Source organism: Zingiber officinale, chromosome 8B (assembly GCF_018446385.1).
Source record: "Zingiber officinale cultivar Zhangliang chromosome 8B, Zo_v1.1, whole genome shotgun sequence".
In the NCBI taxonomy this organism is placed as follows: domain Eukaryota; kingdom Viridiplantae; phylum Streptophyta; class Magnoliopsida; order Zingiberales; family Zingiberaceae; genus Zingiber; species Zingiber officinale.
In genome coordinates, this window is record NC_056001.1 from 861,907 (window position 1) to 880,857 (window position 18,951).

The 18,951-nt window shown below is 36.7% G+C and overlaps 1 protein-coding gene across 2 annotated transcripts; it reads right to left on the reverse strand.

Moving 5' to 3' along the window:
* Positions 1–397: 397 nt before the first annotated feature.
* On the reverse strand, positions 398–1,275 carry LOC122015165 (auxin-repressed 12.5 kDa protein-like). Of its 2 annotated transcripts, none has more exons than XM_042571916.1 (3): positions 1,108–1,275; positions 765–996; positions 398–689 (listed from the first exon to the last, which is right to left on the reverse strand). In XM_042571916.1, the coding sequence occupies exons 1-3, from the start codon at positions 1,211–1,213 to the stop codon at positions 653–655; spliced, it is 375 nt and encodes a 124-aa protein (XP_042427850.1). In that variant the 5' UTR covers positions 1,214–1,275; the 3' UTR covers positions 398–652. The 2 variants fall into 2 exon arrangements, with proteins under 2 accessions (XP_042427850.1, XP_042427849.1); XM_042571915.1 differs by having other exon boundaries at positions 765–999; positions 1,108–1,274.
* Between the last annotated feature and the right edge of the window lie 17,676 nt (positions 1,276–18,951).

Here is an 18,951-nt window from a genome sequence, read left to right on the forward strand (position 1 = left end):
ACACTAGACGACAGAGATCGTCCTGCACCCCCATCTCGTGTCCTTATAGACGACAGAGACTGCTCTTCAACCTTATCCCTAGCTATTAATGCTGTTATTTTTCTGCTTGGCACTGTTTCTAGTCAGAACTTTATAATTCCCAATTAATATCATTATCTAGTCTTCTCATTGATTGTTTTTATTGATAGCTTCCACCCCAATTATTCAGCCAAATAAACGAGTCCCTTTCTGTTCTAGTCCATCCTTATCCCTGTCATTCTTCCTTCGCTCACACGCTGCTCGGAATTTTCAAAGCAGCCCTGTGTCCTTTGAGATGCAACTTGCTGCCTCGATAGACCCATTTAATCTTACGTTCCAAGCAAACTTTGTTCGTGCAGTATTACAGATTCCCTGTGAATTCAGTAGGAAGAAAAAGTAGAGTTCTATTTATCAAACATGTACATACCACATATAGTCGATACACGAAGCCAGCAAGCATCACATATGAACAAACTTAAAAACTCCAAACCCCCACACTCTTAAACTGCAGCCAAACACTTCAGATTACCAACAAAGTTTTGAGACGCAGTACTCTAACTCACTACACATCTGCTTCCAGTTCACGGCTTGTATTCACCTGATCTACATACGCCATATCTGGAGCAGATAAATTTCAACGGTGGCTGCTCTTCGTCTCACCACTGTACAACCTGCGACGTGGAAAAGGCATGCAGGTTTATACGGGTTCAGATGATGGTATATATATAAATATTTAACATAAATACCAGTCGTAGACAGTGGGGGAGTTGGGTTGGGGCTTGTCGAAATAGTGAGCTCCGACAGTCTTGGTGGCAAGGTTGCTGCCGGGGTTGAACACGCTCCTCCACACGTTGCCATGCCGCTGAGTCGGAGAGTAGCTGGACGACGACGGCGTCACTGGAGTGGTCGGCGTGGTCGGCGTCTGTGGCAGAGATATTGAACGGTGGAACACGCCTCCGCCCTCACTGCTGCCCTCCCCTTCTGAAAGGCAAACTTTTTCTAATTAAAACCGAGCTGCTCGTTGAATGAGATACATAAATTCAAATTTTAATTGCACGAGAAGATAGATAGACATGAGTAAAGCGAGACCTTTGATGGACAAAGGCTTTGGGGAGACCTTCCTCAGCTTGCCTAGGCCTTTATCAGGCTGAGGACCGCCGAAGACGTCGTCCCACATCTTATCAAGGAGAACCATTTCTACCGTCAGAAGCTAACCCCAAACCTTGAATCACTAAGAACTAATTAATAGAAGGCTTGGTGCTCATTTATAGAATGGACGTCTACATAGGTAGTGTCACCGTTCGGTAACTTCACCTTTGATCGTTGTCTATTACCATTTTACATGTGTATATAATATTAACACTCTAGATCCTCACAAGATTTTCTCGGCCGACAAGTCGTATCAAAGTCTGTCTTATCTTAAATTTATCTTATTTTATTCTTAATCTCGATCGTATGCTCGCACTTAAGAGTAACAATTTAAACTCTCATTCAGCGAAAAGTCTTTTAACTCTAGTTTATTTACTGTGAACTAAGCAGCCCTTGCTAAGTTGTTTCTTTGACTTTGAATTTTGGAAAATTCAGTCAGTGATTCTTCGCCGTCGCCTCTGTTCTTATCCTCCCTCCCACCTTCCGCTGTTATCTGCAAATCTTCAAGAAAAGAAAAGGTCTTTACCGTTTAGAAAAATACCATGCACTTGCAAGGCGGCAGATATTTTAGTTGCTGGTCCGTACGTAGTTTTTTAAACAGGAATGCGAGTGGTGGTGCGCTTTAAATGGAGCGGATAAGGATGGAGTCAGCTGTGGGCCCGCTGGCGAAGTGATGGCCCACCCACTGACAAGTGACAGCGACGTAAATAACGCCGTTGCAGTGTGTTAATCATTCTCTCACACAACCTGCCGTTGAAGTGGGTGATTAAACTGCCGTTAAAACATATACAACTACTGTGAATTCATGTATGCTCATTTACATCCAGCGCACAGCAGCAGAATCCTCTAAGCTCTTTGAGACCGTTTCTGCCCTTTTTTTTTTTTTAATAGATTGCTTTCATCATTTATTGTTTTTTTAAGATTGCTTTCATCATTTATTGTATAAGACCGTTGTTTTAAATTATTTTCATATTTATATTTTTATTTCAACCTATTAAAAACCCCCGAGTTCACTAAAAGATGACGGGATGCTTCTCAGTGGAGCTAAGAAGGCTGGTTTAAGAATCTAATTTTAATTTGGGGGAAGATAATTACTTTTTACTAGACGGTTGAATTGAGAAGGCTAGTCTGATAAATCTAGTCATAGATGTTGTTTGATTTATTGATAGATAAAAAAATTTTATAAGATGAGTTCGAATCTAGTATGATAATTTATTAAAAATATACTTATCAAAGGGTGTAATTTTTTATAATGATCTTCCTATTCTATCCTTCTGATAAATTTAACTTATTCCTTTTTTCTTTTCTTTGTCATTATCTTACCTTTCTTTCCTACCATACATGTAACATATATTTTTTTTTTTTTTTGTCCTCTTTTTAATATTCTCTTTTTTTTTTCTCAATTTTTTTTTTCTAAAACTTGTTATAGGAGATTAGACCTATGTTGAACTTGATATCTCTCTATATCAGGCTCAATGTGAATATGATATGAAGAGATATCAGGCCTAACAACAGGAAAAAAAGAAAAAAAAAAGAGATTTAGATTTTTCAAAATATCTGATTCATCACTAATAATGTCGAAAATAATAATGAAGAACATATTTAGACTCCTTGTAATTTTAGAAATCTATAGGATCTAAAATGATTACAATTTGAGGTCTCTAAGTCGATTAGTGAGTTTTCACTGAAACTCATTGATTGACCTAGAGACCTCAGATTACAGTAATTTCAGGTCCTGTGAATCTCTAAAATTGCAAGGAGTCTAAATATGCTCTCCATTATTATTTTTGGCATTCCTAATAGCAGATCAGATGTTTTGAAAAAACTAAATCTCTTTTTTTTTTCTTTTCCTTTTTCTTTTCTTTTTCCTATTATTGGGCTTGATATGAAGAGATATCAGACCCACGTTGGACCTAATATGAAGAGATATGCACAATAATAGAAAAGAAAAAAAGAAAAAAGAAAAAAAAAGAAAGAGAGAGATTTAGGTTTTTCAAAACCTTTGATCCACCACTAGGAATGCCGAAATAACAATAGAGAGCATATTTGAACTCCTTGCAACATCAGAAATCCACAGGAACTGAAATGGATGCAATTGGAGCTCTCTAGGTCCATTAGTGGATTTTGACCGAAACTCACTTATCGACCTAAAGACCTCAGATTGCAGTCATTTCAGGTCCTGTGGATTTCTAAAATTGCAAGGAGTCCAAATATGCTTTCCATTATTATTTTCGCCATTCCTACTGGTGGACCAGAGGTTTTGAAAAATCTAAATCTGTCTTTCTTTTTTTTTCATTTTATTTAGGTTTTTCAAAACCTTTGGTCCATCATTAGGAATACCAAAAATAACAATAGAGAGCATATTTAGACTCCTCACAATATTAGAAACCCACAAGACCTGAAATGGCTGCAATCTAAGGTCTATAAGTCGATCAGTGGATTTCGGTCAAAAATCCATTGATGGACCTAGAAAGTTTCGATTGTACTCATTTTAGTTCCTGTGAATTTTTGATGTTATAAGAAGCTCAAATATGCTATATATTATTTATTTCAACTCCTAAAAGATGTTAAAATATAATAAAAAAGAATCAGTAAAACAATCCCCACACGTTTTAAGTTTTTCAAAACCTCTGGTCCACCACTAGGAATGCCGAAAATAACAATAAAGAGCATATTTGGACTCCTTACAATTTTAGAAATCCACAAGACTTGAAATGGCTGCAATATGAGATCTCTAGGTCCATAAGTGGGTTTTGATCGAAATCTATCGATCGACCTAAAGACCTCATATTGTAGCCATTTTAGGTCATGTGGATTTTTAAAATTACAATGAATCCAAATATGCTCTCTATTGTTATTTTCGGCATTTCTAGTGGTGGACCGGAGGTTTTAAAAAAAATTTAAATTCTCTTCTTTTTTTTTGTTTTTGGGTCTGATATGGGGAGATATCAGACCTAACAATAGAAAAAAAAAAGAGATTTAAGTTTTTCAAAACCTCTGGTCCACCACCAGGAATGTCAAAAATAACAATGGAGAGTATATTTGGACTCCTTGTAATTTTAGAAATCCACAGGACCTTAAATGACTACAATTTGAGGTCTCTAGGTCCGATTAGTGGGTTTCGGTCAAAACTCACTGATGGAACTAGAGAGCTCCGATTGCACTCATTTCAGTTCATGTGAATTTATGATGTTGTAAGGAGTTCAAATATACTATCTATTATTTATTTCAACTTTTAAAAGATGTTAAAATATAATAAAAAAGAATCAGCAAAACAATCTCCATACGTTGGGCCTGATATGATTCATATCAAGCCCACACATGAGGATTTTTGCCAATTCATCATTATTATAATTTTATACCTTCGTAGAAGCTGAAATAAATAATAGATCAATCTCTATTGATTTATGAGATTGCAAAGAATTCAAATATGTCATCTATTGATTATTTTGACTTCTCTAAATGTATTCTAATATTATCAAAAAATCAACTAAACTCTAAACATTGTGGGCCTGATATGATTTATATATCAGGCCTATGTTATGCATGTACTCATGAAAAAAAGAAGAGAAGAACGGAGAGGAAAAATTAGATTGATTGCATGCATAGGAGAAAGTAAATAGAAGAGAGAGTGAGAAACGACAGTGAAAAGAAAAAAATCAGATTTGTCTGAAGGATAAAATAGGAAATACACTTAAAAATATGTGTTCTTTGGTAAATACCAAAGTAGCGTACGCCTTTTAATAAATTTATATCACTACATGCGCCCTTTGGTAAATTATCAAATCTAGTATCTTACTCCAAGGTATGGTGCTATAGTAAGAAATGAAAATTTCAGTCGACGGTTAGTCCAAATACTATAAGTTTTAATCAAAATTTATTAATGGATAAAAAAAAACTTCAAATCCATTCTAAGTGATTTTTAAAATGATTCAAAGTCTAAATGTGCCAGAGAGGCATAACATCATAAATCTCTTCTTTGTACCATGATATTATATTTCATCACATGTTAATTTTTTAAAATTTAAATTTCTAAATTTATCAATAGGTTTTAATCAAAATTTATTGATATATTTAGAGAACTCTGATTAAATTCATTTCAATCCATGTAGATTTATACAGTACTTTGGAATCTAAATATTGTAGGATCGAAAAGAATTTAGATATCTCCACAATAGTATGATATTGTCCACTTTGGGCCTAAACCCTCATGGTTTTGCTCTTGGGCTCTACCCAAAAGGCCTCATGCCAATGGAGATATCTTTTCTCTTATAAACTCATGATCTTTCCCATGTGTTTCCAATATGGGACTATGTTTGCAACCTTGCAACCCCAACAATCCCCCCCTCAAACAAAGGACCATAGGCTTCCCACGTCCGATCCTCGACCCACCAGGTCTTCCTGCCCCTCGGTCCACCCGACCTACTAGGATTTCCTTGCCTAGTCGCAACTAGGACTTCCTGCCTGGTGTCTGGTCCTCTTGATCCGAACATAGGAACCCTCACTTTCTTTGTTCGAGGTCAATATTGTACCCACATGGCTCAATCATACCATAGCTCTTGTGCACAGTCGGCGGTTAAACCTTTTGACAGTCCGGGCTCTGATACCAATTGTAGGATCGAAAAGAATTTAGATATCCCCACAATAGCATGATATTGTCCACTTTGGGCCTAAACCCTCATGGTTTTGCTCTTGGACTCTACCCAAAAGGCCTCATGCCAATGGAGATATCTTTTCTCTTATAAACCCATGATCTTTCCCATGTGTTTCCAATATGGGACTATGTTTGCAACCTTGCAACCCCAACAAATATATCCTTTTTTTTACTGTTTTTAAAAAATCAATACCACAGCTTAACACACCAGTATCATCTGTTGGTGCTGAAAGCACTAGCTAATCAAGTCTATGTTTTGATATTTACAAAGGTTTAAAGTTAAGGGTTGTTGTGATCTAATAAAGTTATCTGAGTGTGCAAGAAAGTTCTAGTAGAGGCTAGGCAAAAAGTTCTGGTTAAGCAGATTGGACAATAAATTTCTAGTTAAAGTGACTGGACAGAAGACTTGGCAAATCGATGACATCGGGTGGGAAGCCCTGCGATGGGAACACCAAGCAGAAATCTAGGCAGGTCAAGGATTGAACGTCTAGCGAGAAGTCTCGATGTCAAAGATCGAATGCTAAGCAAAAGTCCAAATAGGAGTTTAACAAAAGTTAAACTCTTCTGAGAGCAATAGGTGAGGATGCATTCCCAGTTGAGAAATAGTAGACGTCGATTAATATTTCTGCGAAATTCAAAGTCATAGTCAGATAGTCCCGAGACTATCTTGATCATTATGATTATTATATTATGCTTGTTTTGCTAACTTTGTGATGTAGAAAATTGAAAGCTGTAAGTTAGTTGGAAAAAGTGCTTCCAAGTGTCTAGAATGGTCCAGACACCCGGAGGTCCAGGGGTCCAGAGTGGGTTAAGACGCCTGGATACGCCTGCACCTAGCCACTTGTGCAAATGAGGTGGCACACTCCGATTGGTCAGCACACGTCACCGTCCAGACACCCGGGAGTGGTCCAAGCGCTTGGATCAAGATAAACTCATTGGGACCTTGATACCTGCTAGAGGGGGTGAATAGACGGTCCACCCCTAATCGTTTGTTTACTTCCTACTCTCATTAGCGCACAGCAGAAATATAAATACAAAAGCTAAATTAAAACAAGAAAGTAAACCTAACACGTTGATTTAACGTGGTTCAGAGATTAGGACTCCTATTTTATGATATGTCCGTAAGGTGGGTGATCCCAGTAATCTTTCGGTGGATCAATCCCCAGCAGACTCCGGCTAGTGAACGACTCCTCAATGGAGAAACCTCACCACATACTAGATCACGCACACTTGGATTACGAGAGCTTGGAGACTCTAATTAGGGATTAAATACCTCTGATTTTATCGCCCAAGCCAATCATCCCAAGCGCCATTATATAGATCTTGGGGGAAAATATGCAAGCTATTTTCCCGCTACTTGTCGACTAGTCTATGTTAAAAATTGACCGTTACATCCCAACGACTTGATACTAGTCGAATGATCCACTTCGATTTGAGAGAACAGAAATATTTTGTTCACTCCCATCAGTCGACTAGTAAATCCTAAACCTAGGGGTTTACCCTGAGTACAATCTCTCATGTACTCGTCCTCACCCACACAACCTCGACCTTGCCTTCTAACCTTCTCCATCAGTCTTGCGTCTCTTGGATGCTTCCCCATCTTTCACACCTTACCTTCAACAGCTTTCTTTGGCCTTGTGCTTTGTTGTTGGATCTTCCATTGCCAAGAGCTCCTTGTTCCAGGACTCTAACCTTGCCAAGTCACACTTGAATATACGTTGCCAAGACTACACACTTTGACATACACTACCAAGACTTCACTTGGAATTTAACCTTTGCCAAGATCAAACTTAGACTTGCGTTGCCAAAACTACATACTTGGACTTATACCACCAAGACTCACTCTTGGACTTTGCCTTTGCCAAGATCCCACTTGGACTTTCTTTATTGTACTTGCATCCTGCTTACTCAGAATGTATATCAAATATAACAAATAATTTAACTTAAACCTTTGCCCAAACATTAAAACTTAGGGTCACGCCGATTGCTCTAACAAAACTTTAGCAGATAGAGCTTACTGAGGTCATGCCATGTTAGCTTGATAGGGGTGTCTGGGACTAGTCCAGGTGCCCAGATAAGGCTATAAAAAGAGGGTTCAATCATCACATGGAAAACATTATTCCAAATGTCTTATGTACTTGTGTGCTACTCCGAAAAACTCTCCATAACCCAATCTTCTACTCTAAAGTCGTCAGTATACTTGTTTTTATTACTTACATTTTAAAATTTTGAATTCTCTTGTAATATTCGAGTTATTAGTGGATTTCCCATTGAAAGCACTCAATGAGTGCGGACCTTAAAATAGGAGTCGTTATAAGCTCTAAACCAAGTAAAAAATAAAAGGGTTTAGCGATTATTTTTTCTTTACTTTATTTTCCACTGCGTATTCTCTGTTTTCTGAAAAGTGAAAAAGTCACAAACGTTATTCATCCACCTCTAACACGTTCTTCGATCCTACACTATCGTGGTGATCAATTTTAGAAACTAGCACCGTCGTAGTGCAGATTTTTAAAAACCAGCACCATAATAGTATTAGTGTAATTAAATTGTGGAGACAATTTTTAAAAATATACATCATAGTAGTTGTTGCATGTAGGTAAAGGAGAAAAGTAAGTTTAATTTAATTTAAGAGGAAAGAGAAGATAAAAAAAAGTAATTGCATGTCTAAAGAGAAAGATATTACCCTAAACTCCCTGCATGCAAACATTTGTTTCTTCTCAATCCTTGTGTCAAAAAAAAAAATATTCCAACTCCTTGCTTGCAAACATTTATTTTCTTCAACTCCCGAATGCATTCCAATTTACCTAATTGTCCTCATTTTTTTAGGTACAAAAAGTTTAAAATGAGGTATAATTCCTCTTAAATTCAGTACTATTTAAATAAAATCTACTATATTTTCTATCAGTTGGGCAACTCTGCTCAATTGGAAATCGATCAGCATCAGTTTGTCATGAGAAAACAGAAGATATAAAAAGTCTAAAATGAGGTATAATTTTTTTTAAATTCAGCACCAATTAATTAAAATCAAGTATATTTTATAGACTGAGAATCGATCAACAATCAATCAGTTTGTCATGAGAGAACATAAGGTTCAAAATGTCCAAAATGAGATATAATTTCTCTTAAATTTAACATCATTTAACTATAATCGAGTATATTTTCTATCCAATTGAAACTTTTTTACCTAAAAAATGAGAGATTTTGGCCATCAAGGCCGACTGAATTTGATGGACATGGTCATCGATGGTTTAGAATAGAAGTCGATGTTGGCAATTGGGAGGAAAATAATGGGTATTAGTGAGTTTAAATTTAAATGGAGGGCATTGGGATAAATTAGTGTTCATTAAGGAGCTGAAATAAATAAATATGTTTGAACAAGGAGCTGAAGCAACTTTTTTCTTACCTAGGGACTGAGAGTAAAGTTTCCGTTGTAATTGGGGATTTTCGGACAATTTATCAAAAAATTAACTTTGGCATAAAGGTTAAATGGAAAAGATATCACTTTAGGCATTTTTAAATGCTAAGTTTCTTTTTTTTTTTTTTTTACCATCCCAAACTTTAAATGTGCCTTTGAAAAAATTATGAACAAAATAAGGGCGATGTTCTGCATGTCCTCGAGCTCAAAAACAATAGATCCCAGGATAGGGCTGAATTGGTTAGTACGGAGTAGAGTTGCTATCGTTGTATAATAAATTCATATAAAACATGTCCAGAATCAAAATGTCAAATCACCGAGAATATTAATGTACCAAAGCGGAAGCGTACCTGAAGCCATAATCCTATAATCCATGAGAATGAGTGGTTGATCTTCCAGATCTATGCGTTCTTCCTCATGAGCCCTTTCAATTCTCTCTGTATCTTATTCTTGTAATGGGATTTAGAATATGGGAGCATGATACTGTTGGATCGAAAGCGTTAGAGGGGGAGAGGGGGTGAATAGCGCTCGTGGCTTTCACTTTCATTTCAGAAAACACAAAGTCAATACGTAGCGGAAATAAAATAAGAACCAAAAAGCAATCGCTAACACCAAGGATTTTTTACTTGGTTTGGAGCCTGGGACGACTCTTACTCCAAGGCCCGCACATAAGAGTACTTTCGATGGGCAATTACTAATCAATTCGGAATAGTACAAAGAATTACAATTGTAGTACAATGGCTTTTGAAATAAATAGAATACAGACAGCTCTTGTGAGAAATTCTCCTAGAAGGATCATCGTTGGAGCTTTCGGACGTCGTGGAGACGTTTTCTGAGCAGCTCGAAGAAGTGGAAGTTGTTCATTGAGTTGTTCTGAGGCTTCTAGTCGAGGCTCCTTATATAGGCTGTTCTGGGCGTCCGAAACCCCTCCAGGCACCTAGACCACGTGGCTCGGCCACTCTGCGCGTGCCACATCAGCTTCTCGATAGCTTTTGGGTTCCAAGAGCCCGGGTCGACTCCGGGCACCCGGACCAGCTAGGAGCGCCCGGATCCCTTCCATGCACCCAGACCTGCTATCTCTAGCAACTTCATTTTCTGCAAAATAAAGTTAGTGTAGGCATAAAACAATATATAATATAAGAAATGTGATAGTCTCTGACTGTCCGATTCTAACTTTGAGTTTCGTAGAAACTCTAGGTCGAACCGATGCTTAATGTTCCCTCACCGGGGAACGCGTCCTCACCTACTCCACTCAGGAGATTATACCGGTTGCCAATTGATCCTTCGAACCAACTGGACTTTTGCTTGACACTCGAGTCTTCCGGTCTTCATGCTGGACGTCCGCTCCACGACCTGCCCAGACTTCCACATGGTTCGCGACACCAGGATTTCAACCTAGGGTTACCACCCCCTAAGATTTTGCCTGAAGCTCTCAACCTGTCAAGACTTCCCGCCTAGGGTTACCACCCCCTAGGACCTAGGGTTACCACCCTCTAGGATTTTCCACCTGTCTAACCGCAGCCAGGACTTTTACCTAAGTACTTTTAGGAATTTCTTGCAATCTCAATCAAACTCGTTAGATAACAAATAACCTTAACTTTGAACCTTTTGCCATTATCAAAACTTATGTTTGATCGTTAGATGCTTCCCGCACCAACAATCTCTTTTTTTTTTTATTATGGCAACAGAAATCAAAGTTAAGTAAAACATACTAGTATAAATGCAACAGAAATCAAAGTTAAGTAAAGCATACAAGTACATAAAAGCATAAATTCAATAGTAAGATTCAAAATCAAAGATGAATAATTGAACTAAATGAATTTAATCACTTATTCATCTTTGATCAATTTAGTTAAAAATTGGTCTTTAATCACTTCACTTATGATTAAAAATTAGTCTTAACTTATACTTTCCTCTCCCCCTTTGTCATATATCAAAAATATTACTTAAAAAAAGAAAGATAGGAAATATTTAGCTCCCCCTGAAAGGTAGCTTTAAAAAAATAGTTTTGATAGAGAAACTTAAAAAATTTTGAAGTTTAAGAAAAATAACTTAAACCTAAAGAATTTTAAAAACCTAGTTAAACACTTTAGCTTTTAAAAGATATGAAAAGGAAGCCCCAAGTAAGTACTTAAAAAAACACACTAAGAACTTTGAGAACACTAAGCTTAAACTTTTAGCTTTAATTCAATATTAAGCTTTAAAATAATTTTAATCCTATCGTAAGCTTAACAATAATTTAGAAATTATTTTTATTTTAAATCTAGGTCAAAAATAACTGAGTCAAAAATAATATTTATTTCAAATCTAAGTCAAAAGATAATTTTATTTCAAAGCTAAGTTAAAAAAAAAATTATTTCAAAGCTAAGTTAAAAAAATAATTTTTATTTCAAAACTAAGTCAAAAATAATTTTTACTTCAAATCCAAAAAAAATTTTAACGCCAAGAAATAAAATTTAAAGTCCTAGAGTCTAAGCATGAGTAAAAACTTACTTTCAAATAAATGTCTAACCTTTAGTTATTAACTGTTTACCTATAGGTAGTAGCTTTCATTTGATTAGTCAAATTAAGTAAGTGTTCCAGTTAGTTTGACTAAGCATGGATAACTTAATTTAATTAATATGAATTTTATATTTATTACCCATACTTATGTCGATGAACAGGCATAAACATTCTGAAGTCCAGACAGTACCCTATGCATCTCACACCATTCTAAGTGTTTTTCATACACAAGCAATATAATCCTAGTATGCTTGTGAGATACTCTGGCTAAAACCTAGGAGTACATGCTTTCTAGGGGATAAATTCCTAAGCTAAGTCCAAACTTGAAAAGCTAATAAAATTGAAATTTTGAAAACATTTTTCCTAGAATTTAAAATCAAGTAAAATATCACAATTTTTGAAATAGCAAAAAAAAATCAATTTTAAAAGTAACTTCTATTCTACTAAGCACATCCCTATTTGCCCTCTAAGTGCATTGAACTCAAGTTTAGGTAAGAATTTTGTGAAAATGTCAGCTAAGTTTGACTTGGACTCAACATGATTAAGTACAATGCCACCCTTAGCTACATGATCCTTTACAAAGTGGTGTTTTACTTCTATGTGTTTAGTCCTTGAGTGGTGAATTGGATTCTTGGTTAAGTTAATTGAACTTATATTATCAATTAAAATTTTTATATTTTTATATTCTAGTTGATAGTCCTTTAAGGTATGCATCATCCATACTGGTTGAGATGCACAATCCCCTAGGGCTATGTACTCACCTTCAGTAGTGGATAAAGCAACACAGTATTACTTTCTACTTGACCAACTTACTAGGCACTGACCTAGAAATTGACAGCTACCACTTGTACTTTTTCTATCTAATTTGCACCCGGCATAGTCTGAGTCAGAATAGCCAATTAGGTCAAAGGTGCAAGTTCTAGGGTACCAAAGTCCTACATTTAGGGTTCCCTTAATATACCTAAGTATTTTTTTAACATTTGTTAGATGTGACTCTTTTGCACAAGATTGGTATCTTGCACACATACCTACTGCAAATAGGATGTACGACCGACTTGTAGTTAGGTAGAGTAGACTCCCTATCGCACTTCGATAGTATTTTAAGTCTACTGGTTTTCCTTCTAAGTCAGAATCAATTTTAACATTAGTAGCCATTGGAGTATTTATTTTTTGAATTTTCTATTCCAAAATTTCTAATTAATTCCTTAGCATATTTTGTTTGAAAAATATAAATTTCATCTTTGGTTTGTTTAATTTGTAAGCCTAGAAAAAAGTTGAGTTCTCCAACTAGGCTCATTTCAAATTCACTTTCCATTAATTTGGTAAATTCTTTTAAAAATTTAGTGTCGATTGAACCAAAAATTTTATCATTTACATAAATTTGGGCTATAAAAATATCTTTTTCTAAAGTTTTTACAAATAAGGTATGATCTATTTGACCTTGTTTAAATCCTTTAGATATTAGATAATTTAATAGTCGTTCATACCACGCCCTAGGTGCTTGTTTTAGTCCATATAGGGTATTTTTTAGCCTAAAAACATGGTTCGGGTGGTCCAAGTCCTCAAATCCTGGGGGTTGACTTACATATATCTCTTCTTTGATAAACCCGTTTAAAAATATGAATTTTACATCCATTTGGAATAACTTGAATCCTTTATGTGTTGCATAGGCCAGCAACATCCTAATGGATTCAAGTCTGGTTACGGGGGCATAAGTCTAATCATAGTCTAATCATTCTACTTGGTTGAACCCTTTAGCTACTAACCTAGCTTTATTTCTGACTATTTCGCCCTTATCATCCAATTTATTTCTAAATACCCATTTAGTGTCAACTATAATTTTATTATTGGATTTGGGTATTAGTTCCCCGACTTAGTTTCTTTCGAATTAGGCTAACTCCTTTTGCATTGCTAATATCCAGTCTGGGTCAGGTAGAGCTTTTTCTATAGTTTTGGGTTCAATTTTAGAAATGCGAGCTATCTGACTTAGGTTCCTTTAAGATAATCTAATTCGAACTCCTAGGGTTAGATCACCCAAAATTTGGTCAGATAGGTGATTGGTACTTGTTCTTGATGATCTTATGTTAGGGTCAATATTTGGTTCTTGTAATTGACTAGATTTTATTTGAACATCTTCATCATCTTCTATGTTTCTTGAATTAATATTTTCTATGTTTTGATTAATATTTTCATTTATTAAGTTAGGTAAGTTATTTTCTTCATAAAAAATCACATTAGTTATTTCTTTAACTTTTAGGGTATTTTTGTTATAAACTCTATAGGCCCTACTGGTTGTGGAATACCCTAAAAAGATTCCTGGAGTTGATTTTGATGTAAATTTTCCTAAGTAGTCCTTAGTGTTTAGTATATGAACTTTACACCCAAATACTTTTAAATAATTTAAGTTAGGAATCCTATTGTAATATAATTCATATGGAGTTTTATTTTGAATTTTATTACTTAAAATTCTATTTTGAATGTAACAGGTTGTATTAATTGTCTCAGCCCAGAATTGATTATTTAAGTTATATTCATTTAACATGGCTCTAGCGGCTTCTTGTAGGGTTCTATTTTTTCTTTCTACTAAATCATTTTGTTGGGGAGTTCTAGGGCATGAATATTCATGTTTGTATCCATTAGCTTCATAAAATTCAGTAAATTTATGATTTTCAAATTTTCCTCCATGATCACTTCTAATTCTTTTTATTTTAGTATCTTTCTCATTTTCCATTAACTTACAAAATTTTTTAAAGATTTCGTAGGTTTCATCTTTAGTTTTTAGAAATTTTACCCAAGTAAATCTTGTGTAATCAACAATTATTACTACGCAATATTAGTTTTTGCTTAGTGACTTGGCTCCATGTGAATCAAATAGGTCTAAATGAAGGAGCTCAAGTATCGAGTTAGTTCTATTTATGTTGGTTAATTTGTGGGTTGACTTGGTTTGTTTACCATGTTGGCAAGTATTACAAATTATATTTTCTGTAAATTTTAGTTTGGGCAAACTTCTAACTAAGTCATTGTGACTCATTTTTGAAATGAATCTAGTATGAGTGTGACCTATTGGAGTATTATGCCTAGCATCCGGTCAACCTTGACATGCTAGGACTTCTTCACCAAGTGTTTGGTCAATCCCTTTGACCCACTTGGACTTTTCTTCTCGTGCCAAATGTTCGGTCAACCTTAGCCCACTTGGACTTTCTTCCACCATATGTTCGATCATCCTTGACCCATCTAGATTTCCTAGTGCCAAATATCCAGTCAACCCTTTGACCTACTTGGACTTCCCACACCAGGTGTCCGGTCAACCTTTACCCACTTGGATTTCCACGTGTCTGGCTTCACTCACCTGGTCTTTCCACTGTCGGGCTTCACTCACCGGGACTTCTAACTGCCTGGCTTCACTCACCAGGACTTTCACCTGGCTTCACTCACCAGGTCTTTCCATCTGCCTAACTTCACTCACTAGGTCTTTCACCTGACTTCACTCACCAGGATTTCCAACTGCCTAACCTCCAGTTAGGACTTTCCTAGTCAAGTATCCAGTTAACCCTTGGACCTACTTGACTCTTCTTCACATCTAACTGGTCAACCTTAATTAGAGGGGAATTGTATCAACAATCTCCGCAAACAGACGATTGCATCTGTAATCTCCATGTATTGTCAAACATCGAAACTCAAATATCAAGACTCAAGCTTGAGCCCACTCAAGCTTAGTCAACCTGGTTAACCTGACTCAGGGGATATTGCACCAACACCCATAACGCTTGAGTGTTAGATTTTGAGGGATGCCCTAAGACAATCATCTTACAATTTTTACTAAATATAGATTCACTATTTGAGTACATATTATATGTTTGATTGTCTTAAACTCATTTACTGAATGCTCGCAATATAATTCATAGCATGAGAGAAATTGTGATTGAATCACAACTAGTGATTATCTTTATATGTGCAATTATGAATGTATTATAATTTTCCTAGTTGTCGAATTGTCAATTCTGTAAGACTAGCAGGGGTTATACTCTTTAGTTCGCCAAACAACTGTTTTCTCACTGGCTGGAGATATTAGGATGCCGAGAGTTAAACGTAGATGCTAGTAATGATAACTAGTTCATTGGAGTGACTCGCTATAAGACTTCATATGGTTATCTATATATATGGATATGTCTGTGAAGCTCTTACTGCAGCTCGAGTGCAAGTTTATTTCGACTTAAGGTATACAAGTCATCTTGGTCATGAAAACTTATATTTTGACATCTTAAGCAAGCACCTCATTGAGATATGGATCCGGGATGACTGAGTATAAGTCGAAATATCCGAAGATGTTTGGATAGCCCACTCCTTGTGAGGAGACGTATATCTTATGACCACTCGTTAGGATTATTACTCAAAGTCTTTGACCAAAGTATCACATGTTAAGAGTACGAGACTCTTGTACACATATATAAGTACTTTGAATTCGTAGAATGAGGAAGTATTATTTGGGCTAAGTGTGACATAGTCAGTCTAATAGGGATAGACACATAGACCATGTTCTGAACTAAGTGTGTATAAGACGATTGAAAGAAATAAGACACGACTCACTATAACTGCTGAAGAGTTTAGAATTATTTCTAAGATCAACTATGATTTTCGGGCTAATTAGAGATCATGATGTACTATTAGGTGCCACTTATAATCATTTTATAATTAAGTGATTAATTATGGATGGCCAAGATGAACCCGTAACTTATTGGGTCATACATAGTAATGAATCTCTAAAAGACGTAAAACAAGTTAAAGAATATGATTCTTAGATTAAGAGATAAATGTTTGGTTGGACCATACATAAGGTAAATATGAAAATATTTGTCATAATGGAAGCGTAGATGGGCTACATCTCTTATGGTAGAGTTGGATCATATTTGGTTTAATCATGAATTAGTCATGAACCATCTTAGTTTAGTTGTGAACTAAGCCAAGGGGTTAATGGGCTAATTTTTAGTTAAGGGATAATATGGTTGGATTTGGACTTTCTAATCCAACTCATTAAAGAGAATTATATATAGATGTAATTGGGAGAGAATTAGTAACAAGTTTCATTATTTGGTTGATTGGCTTTTGGAAACCCAATCCTCCTCTCCCTCTCCTCTCTCTCCTTCCGCCAACAAGAGGGTTCCGCTTCTTGTTGTCGTGGCCCCCACAAGGGAGAAAAACTCTCCCTGGTGTGCTTCTATTCTTCTTCCTCTTGATCCCTTTTATTCGCTCGTGTCTAGTAACTTCCGAAGGAAAGACTTGTACTTAAGGAGTTATCTTGAGGAGCTCAGCGTGGATACAAATAAAGGCGAGGTTCGACATCGTTGCTACGGTTGATGCCCTTCTTGTCACAGGTCATCCGTAAGGTATACCTAGCGTAAATTTTCTTCTCGTAAAATTTTAATTAAGTGATCATGTTTAGCATATTATATCCTTATATGCATGTGGTGTGTGTGATGTAATAATTAGGGATTATTATTATTTTATTTTTTGCTGTGCATGTTTACGAAATGTGTTCTAGCACACACCCGCATCCAGCATATCCCAACATTGAGAACATTTTTGTTGGACCGCTGGGGCCGGCTAGAACGGGGGTTGAATAGCCTGCAAAAATAAAGATCAACCCTTCTCGAACTTCTTAAACTAACACTTGTATAATAATTAAATAGATAAAAAGTAAAAGAAGAGATACACAGGGATTTACTTGGTTACAACCGGGGAGGTTGTTAATCTAAGGAAAATGTCGCACTAGTATCTCCTTCAGGCGGAGAAGCCTCTTACAACGATTAAGCGCAAAACAACGAAGTTAATCTAGAAATGAAGCGTACAAGTGTTGGAAATGAATTGCCTGAGTTCATTGAAAGCTTTTGGACCAATCTGTATTATAGCCTTGGTCGGGGTGCCCCGAAGGGTTCTAGGCGCCCTGGGGGGATAAAATTTTATCCCCTGTGCACGGATCTCGGTTTGACCGTGATCGGGATAAATTTCAACTCCGGGCACCCCGGAGTGTCCTGGGCGTAGGGCTGTAAACAAGCCGAGCTTTGGGGTGTTCAAGCTTGTTTGATAAGATAACCGAGCCGAGCTTAAAATGAACCAAGCTTTTGAAATGAGTGTTCAAGCTTGGCTTGGTTTATTTTTTATGAGCTTGAGCTTGTTTGAAGCTTGGCTTGAGCTTGGTTCGTTTAGATGTTATCAAGCTCTCAATTCAAGCTTGGCTTGAGTTTGGTTCAAGCTTGGTTCGAGCTTGGCTTGAGCTTGGTTCGTTTATATGTTAGCAAGCTCTCAATTCAAACTTGTTTGATTGTTTGAAATTTTTAATTGTTTGATTGGTTATTAAGATTGAAAATTTAAATTTAAAATTTTATTTTATTTTATTATTTATTTAGCATATTGAAAATGGTTTTATTAATAAATATGGTTCGTGAATATTATTCACGAACATTGTTCACGAACGTTGTTAACGAACGTTAACGAGCTGAACACATATGTGTTCAAGCTTGTTTATTTAGCTTAACGAGCTGTTCAAGCTTGTTTGTTTAATTAATCTTATGTATATTGAACAAACATAAACAATCTCTTACCAACCCAAACACCAAGCTTGTTCACAAAAGTTTGGTTCATTTACAGCCCTACCCAGGCGCCTCGGGTGGAAAAGTCAACCCCGCTGACTTTTTCAGCCCGGGTCTTCTGCTCCGGCTCCGTTTACCTTGGTCCGGGTCTTCTGCTCCGGTTCCACTCACTTGGGTGATCTCTGCCATCTGGAATATGGCTCTCCCGAACCCAACTTCCGGTCTTCTCGAGCAGGCTTCCGCTTTGGCTTCTCGTCCCTCGGAATCGTCGTGTGCTTCCTTCTCGTCCGCCAGTGTACTCATCCGTAGTCTTCGTCCCTCAGTCGCACCCCGTGCCGACCTTCTCGCTAGTTGCGCCTCTTGCTCCCCGAGCAGTCTTCCATTCCGGCTTCTCGTCCCTCGGAACCACCACATGCTTCTTCTCGTCCGTCGGTATACTTTTTCACAGCGCCTTGTCCCTCGGACGCACCGCGTACCATCCTTCTAGCTAACTGCGTCTTCCGCTCGACTACCCGTGCTCCTAAGCTCCTGCACACTTAGACACAAGGTTAAAAACACACAAAACCTAACTTAACTTGTTGATCACACCAAAACAACCTTGGGGTTCCAACAATCTCCCCCTTTTT